Here is a 5,804-nt window from a genome sequence, read left to right on the forward strand (position 1 = left end):
CAGTTTCTGTGTGCAGTCTGTTGCCATTCTGTCAACAGATACTGTTGACAGACTCTGCGTAAAATCTGCTCGCACAGGTTTGGCTATCTGGGTATACTGTTATATAACTGTTATCTAACTGTTATAACTATTATACTGTTCTAACTGAGCTTCAAATGTAAGTAAAGCGCACTTTTAAATATATAATTCAAAATCCAAAAATAAATGGCTTTCATATAATGCGATTGAGTTTGTTAGAACTATATATGGATTTTAGAAACATGAATACAAACTTAAGGATAAAATATACTTCGCATAAATATATTTATTATTAATACAGATGAAAATTTTATATATCAAAAGTTATTTTAACACCAATTCCTTTTCTTTGCCCTATTATATAAAACTATAATTAATTCCACAAAATATAAATAACTGCGAATAACAATAAATTAAACAATTTATATGTAAATATGTAAATTAATTATTATACACTCACTGATATATACTGAATATAGTAAAACGCAAAAAATAATTGCTATAAACAAAATTTTTTAAGGGTTAAAGGCCAGAGCACAGACTTTTACATAACGCATAAGGCATAACGCATAAGAGAATCAGCCAATCAGAGTCCTTCCTTTCCATCCCCACTTCTCATTCTGAGGATCTTGTATAGTGCATAAAGCATAATGCATAAGAGGTCAAAAAATCCGTAAGAACGAATTCTTATGCGTTATGTAAACGACATGCGTCAGAAAACAGTGTCCGCCACATATGTTCTATGATTCCTAACCTATTATGTATGTACATCAATAAAGTTGATATATTATTAGTGCTTCATATACCATTCATATAACGTTATTAATTTTTCGGATTGTGTGTCCGAAGCCAAGAACAAAAAAGGTAATATAATATTAATATATATTTATGTTTGCGAATATATATAATTTGATATTTATATCTTACTAAATTATATATCAATATTATTAATATTTTATATCGATAGGGAAATGGATCATGATTCCTACTATTTTGATTCCCAATATCAAAATTATTATGATTCTGAAAATGAAAATGGAAATTTTTGTGAAGTAGGGAGTCAAAATGAAACAGATGGAGATGCTTTACTTATTTCTTTAGTGCGTGACCACCCCTACTTATACAATAAAGAATTAACTGATTTTAAAGATAATTTAAAGAAACAGAATGCCTGGACAGAAATTGGAAGCATTTTGAACATGACAGGTATGTAATAATTTTCTAAATTTCAATTTATTCCATTTATTTTAACAAATTTTTGTAAGAAATCATTAATTTCTTATAAACTTATATTAATTATAATTAGTTAACTTAAAAATGTAAAAACTTAACAAATCTTATTAAGAAAATTTGATTAAAGAGTAATTGAAATAATAATTTCTGATGAAAAATCAGTTTAGTTCATAATTCATGATTGATTTTTCCTTTTTTTTCATTAGTTACTTCAAATTTATAAATTGTATATATTAAGTTAAACCAGTGGCAAATAGTGTAAATTTTTATCCTAGATTGCATACAAACTAATAAACAACTAGAAATACTGAGTATGCAGTATTTCTAGTTGTTTATTAGTTAGAGTATTTTTAGCAATACTAGATTGTATGCTATCTAGCACTAAAAATTGCACTGTGTGTCATTAATGTAATTTTTATTGCTAGTGGATGAGTGCCAATCTAGATGGACGAGATTAAGAGAGCGATATACAAGAGAAAAAAAACAAAGACAAGAAGAAACAAGTAGTGGAAGTGGATTATCAAAAAGAAAAGCTTTTGAATTTTTCAAGAATATGTCATTTTTGGAACCATTTGTGAAGAGAAGAAGGTATAATAAAAATTAAATTGTTAAGAAATTAGAATAATAAAGGTATCTTTTTTGTGTATTCTTAAAATTCTTTGTACGATAAAAGCAATTTTTAGACATTACTTTTTTTCCTTTTAGAACGGTGACCAATGTGTTTAGTAACAGCTCATCTTCATTGCCAAAACAGTACACTCTTCAGAAGTATATAAGACATAAATATAATATTCATATAAAATTAAGAACACTTTTATATACAAATCACTAATGAAATCTCTATTGTCTATTCCAGAAACTTTAGTTCTAACAACGAAAAAGAAAATAATTTTTCTTTGGCAAATGCGATTACGTTCATTGAACAGAATTCTTCCAAAAATATAAAATCACCAGAACAAAATCGATATAAAACAAGCAGCGACAATGAAGTCAATGTATCTTCTACGAAAGCAGCTACTGCGATTGGACAATCTTTTACAGATGTCAAAAATTCAGCACATTTAAAGTAAATATTTTCACAAGCATTCGTTCGTTCGTAGGATTTCTTACTTTGAGAATTGAATTAGTTTTCATTGAAAGCTGTATTTTATATCTGTTCAATGTATATGTATATGTATATATTTGTAGATTTTAGATATTCATAGATTTTCTGTATAATAAAAATAATTATTGTTTCAGAGACTCATCTGCACATTTTTATTCCAAAGTATCAAACGACGATGCTTCTTCGATGTCAGCGTTAAGTGCCTGCGATTATGCGCGGAAGAAAGATTTGAATAGTAAATCAAAAGGAAAATCGCAGCCAGATGTTCTACAAAATGCAATTTGCAAAATTACATCTTTACTAGAAAATAAATACTCTTCAAATGTTTCGACTGCCTCGTTATCTCTAAAACCAGAAATAGAGGAAGATGTAGCTTTTTGTCAACTTATACTTTCTTCACTTGTAAAGATGCAGCAATGTGAAAACGTGGAAAAAAAGAAGAAAATATTGCGTATTATATATGATGTATAGAATAATCAAAGTTTTTAAAAGACTGACACAACTTTGAAAAATGCAATTTTCTGGCAATATATTTTTTTATTTAATTTTGTTTTGTTTAGTTTTAATTTAATAATATAAAAATTGAAGCAGTTGAATAGTATTTGTTTTATAATAAAATGTATTAGCATTAATGATTTAAGTTTTGTTTTGTTTAAAGTATAAAATAATATAAAATGTATCAGTATAAATGATATACAATTATATTTTGTTCAGAGTTTAAATATAATAATACAATATATTAGCATAAATATCAAGTTTTGTTTTGTTAAAAATAAAATGTATGTACATTTAATAAGTAAAATATAATGTAATTTGTATTAAAGTATCTTATGGATCATCATGATGCAGCCCTCTTCTAACATATTGATATTGCCATGGAACTTCACCTTGTGGTGTTAAAAAATAATCAGCCAATTTATCTCTTTGTTTATATGCAACTGTAGTTGCATGATGCATTGAAGTAGGAGGTATGTCTCTGAACGCATTTTGTACATGTCTTCGCCACTCTCCAGGAATAATGTTACCTGCTACATCTTCTGAGTCCACAAAGTTAGGAGGACAATATATTCTATTCTCTATTTGCACAACATCTTCCTCAAACTTTATATAGTTATGCAGACATATAGTCGCCATGACAATCGTATCTATATATTTAGGATGTACGTTAATTGGCTTCCGATAAATCCTCCATCGTGAAGTTAAGATGCCGAAAGTGTTTTCTATCGTACGCCTTGCTCTAGACAATCTGCAATTCAACAGAACGTGTAATAAAGCATACATATCTTATATAATAGCACTAATTAATAAAAACGCAAACTGCTAACCTGTAATTAAATATATTTTTTCTTTCATCAAGTAACTTTCCAGAGTAAGGTCGCATCATAATACTACTGATTGGAAAACCGCTATCTCCGAGAAAAAAACATGGCAAGTTAATGTTGCTTCCAGGAAGCTTTGCAGATCCTTTAGGAAGATTTAATGTTCCTTCTTGCAGTGCCAAATGAATATCAGAAGAGGTAAAAATACCCCCATCGCTACTGCTACCATACGCGCCTATATCGACTAATGTGAATCTATATCTGTGATCACATGCAGCCATTAATACAATACTAAATTTTTTTTTGTAATTAAAGAATAAGCTCCCAGAATGTGGTGGAGCTTGTATTTCCACATGTTTCCCATCAAATGATCCAACACAGTGAGGAAAATTCCAATTTGTTAGAAAACCAGTGCAAATATTTTTCCATTCTTCTTCTGTTGGTAAACAAAGGTAAATCGGTTGCAATACCTTTACTATGACAGAACAAGTTTCATGAATAATTTTTCGTACTGTTGACTCTCCGCATCTAAAAGCTAGTGCAATGGACAATATTTGATCTCCTGTTGCCAAATATCTACAAAAATAATCTTGATATATAAAATACTACTATCAAATATTTACAAATATAATATCATGTTACACATGTATTTTACTATTGTTACAATTAAACAACTGTTGTTTATTTAATAGTATATGACAAATGAATACCTTAGAGTTATGATCAATCGATGTTCTGGACTAAAAGCTCGTTTGCTCAGTTTAGTTAAAAAAGGCTTTGTCATTTGTAATAAATGTTTGAATGTTTCCTTTTTCATTCTTGCATATCGAAAAAATGTTTCCAAATCATTATATTTTAATTCCTGGACAAGATGTTCGTAATCTCCATATATAGGACGTGCAACATTAATGGGTCTCACCCACCATCTCCGATTTAACCATCTCTTTTTTCGATTCTTTTCTTGTAACAACATTAATAAGCACAATTGCAATAAAGACAAAATGAGAAAATCTTCATCCATGTTCACATGTATGATGCTTTATGTCCAATTATGTAAAATTATAATTATAATAAACATCTAAAAATATAAAAATACGAATCAAATGACTATTCGCGTATTATTAACTTATGGTATTATTTTATTTTTACAGTATACACAAAGATTTATTAATAGTCTTTCAATTTTCGTTACATTAGATAATATAAATGACATTTAAATAAAATTATTAATAAAATTATTAATTAAATCAATGTTTTATTTAAAATCCAAACATGCAAAGAACATTACAAAAAACTTACGTGACACAGTAAAATTTTATTTTTTGGTATTAATTGTAGTTGCTATAAACTTTTGTTCTGACTAACCTAGATATAAAATAAGAAAAAAATAATTAATATTATCATTCAATAATATTATTTATATTATTATCTTTTAATTTGATTTAATTTACCGTTTATCAATGTATATTTGCGATAGCATTCGATGTCCAAAAAACTTTAAGGTTAGAATGTTAAGAGCCAATGCACAAGTTTGTGCGTTGATGAACGTTACGTTATGCTCTATGCATTATGCCTTATGCGTTATGTAAAAGTCTGTGCTCTGGCCTTAAGGCAGATGAACGAGACATAAGCGTCATAGTCGTAGACGTAAAATAAAACAGAGAAAAACGTAAACGTAAATCATGAAAGGCTATTAGTCTTACGCTTAAGTTTTTCTCTGCCTTACTTTATGATTATGACGTTTACATCTCGTTCTCTGCCTTAGTCCTAATTTCTCATGAATTCTCAAAGTGTTCTAGGAATTAAGTTGCGAAGTATTTGCTATAATGAAGTTCTAAGGAATATTTCAAGACGAACTTACTGTGGTTAATTCTTCAAAATCCAAGAATTCTTCGGGTATTCATTTTTCTAATTCTATATCTATTCTTTAAAATGCATTCTCTAGGAACTTCTGTTCATCTCTATGCTATCTGGGTATATTATATGCATATATTATATGCATATATAATATAATATATATGCATACTATATATGCACATATTATATACGCACATATGAAATAATATATAGTATAATAATATATGCATATATAATATGTGCGTGTGTACAAAAACCTGGGGGGGGGGGGG

The 5,804-nt window shown here is 28.3% G+C and overlaps 2 protein-coding genes across 3 annotated transcripts; one reads left to right on the forward strand and one right to left on the reverse strand.

Annotated features, from left to right (window-relative positions):
* The first annotated feature begins 573 nt into the window (after positions 1-573).
* LOC116850697 lies at positions 574-2,952 on the forward strand. 2 transcript variants are annotated; one of them, XM_032829298.1, is made up of 6 exons: positions 575-881; positions 984-1,224; positions 1,677-1,839; positions 1,957-2,019; positions 2,108-2,317; positions 2,491-2,952. In XM_032829298.1, exons 2-6 carry the CDS (start codon positions 990-992, stop codon positions 2,825-2,827), a joined length of 1,008 nt encoding a protein of 335 aa, XP_032685189.1. In that variant the 5' UTR covers positions 575-881; positions 984-989; the 3' UTR covers positions 2,828-2,952. The 2 variants fall into 2 exon arrangements, with proteins under 2 accessions (XP_032685190.1, XP_032685189.1); XM_032829299.1 differs by having other exon boundaries at positions 574-882; positions 986-1,224; positions 2,108-2,683.
* An 89-nt stretch (positions 2,953-3,041) lies between these two features.
* On the reverse strand, positions 3,042-5,280 carry LOC116850696 (protein ALP1-like). Its single transcript, XM_032829297.1, has 5 exons — positions 5,127-5,280; positions 4,975-5,040; positions 4,386-4,753; positions 3,682-4,251; positions 3,042-3,602 (listed from the first exon to the last, which is right to left on the reverse strand). Exons 3-5 carry the CDS (start codon positions 4,694-4,696, stop codon positions 3,185-3,187), a joined length of 1,299 nt encoding a protein of 432 aa, XP_032685188.1. The 5' UTR covers positions 4,697-4,753; positions 4,975-5,040; positions 5,127-5,280; the 3' UTR covers positions 3,042-3,184.
* Between the last annotated feature and the right edge of the window lie 524 nt (positions 5,281-5,804).

This window comes from Odontomachus brunneus, unplaced genomic scaffold (assembly GCF_010583005.1).
Source record: "Odontomachus brunneus isolate Ranch 3 - 2012 unplaced genomic scaffold, Obru_v1 Obru_scaffold_153, whole genome shotgun sequence".
Lineage (NCBI taxonomy): Eukaryota > Metazoa > Arthropoda > Insecta > Hymenoptera > Formicidae > Odontomachus > Odontomachus brunneus.

What these genes read in the sequence shown, in the direction of transcription:
- LOC116850696 (XM_032829297.1), bottom strand. Translation starts at nt 4,696, where the DNA reads ATGGATGAAGATTTTCTCATTTTGTCTTTATTGCAATTGTGCTTATTA. An exon ending in CGATTGATCATAACTCTAAG is followed by an intron (nt 4,252 to 4,385) that starts GTATTCATTTGT and finishes TTATTTTTGTAG; the next exon opens with ATATTTGGCAACAGGAGATC. An exon ending in AAAAATATATTTAATTACAG is followed by an intron (nt 3,603 to 3,681) that starts GTTAGCAGTTTG and finishes GTTGAATTGCAG; the next exon opens with ATTGTCTAGAGCAAGGCGTA.
- LOC116850697 (XM_032829298.1), top strand. Translation starts at nt 990, where the DNA reads ATGGATCATGATTCCTACTATTTTGATTCCCAATATCAAAATTATTAT. An exon ending in AAGCATTTTGAACATGACAG is followed by an intron (nt 1,225 to 1,676) that starts GTATGTAATAAT and finishes TTTTATTGCTAG; the next exon opens with TGGATGAGTGCCAATCTAGA. An exon ending in CCATTTGTGAAGAGAAGAAG is followed by an intron (nt 1,840 to 1,956) that starts GTATAATAAAAA and finishes TTTTCCTTTTAG; the next exon opens with AACGGTGACCAATGTGTTTA.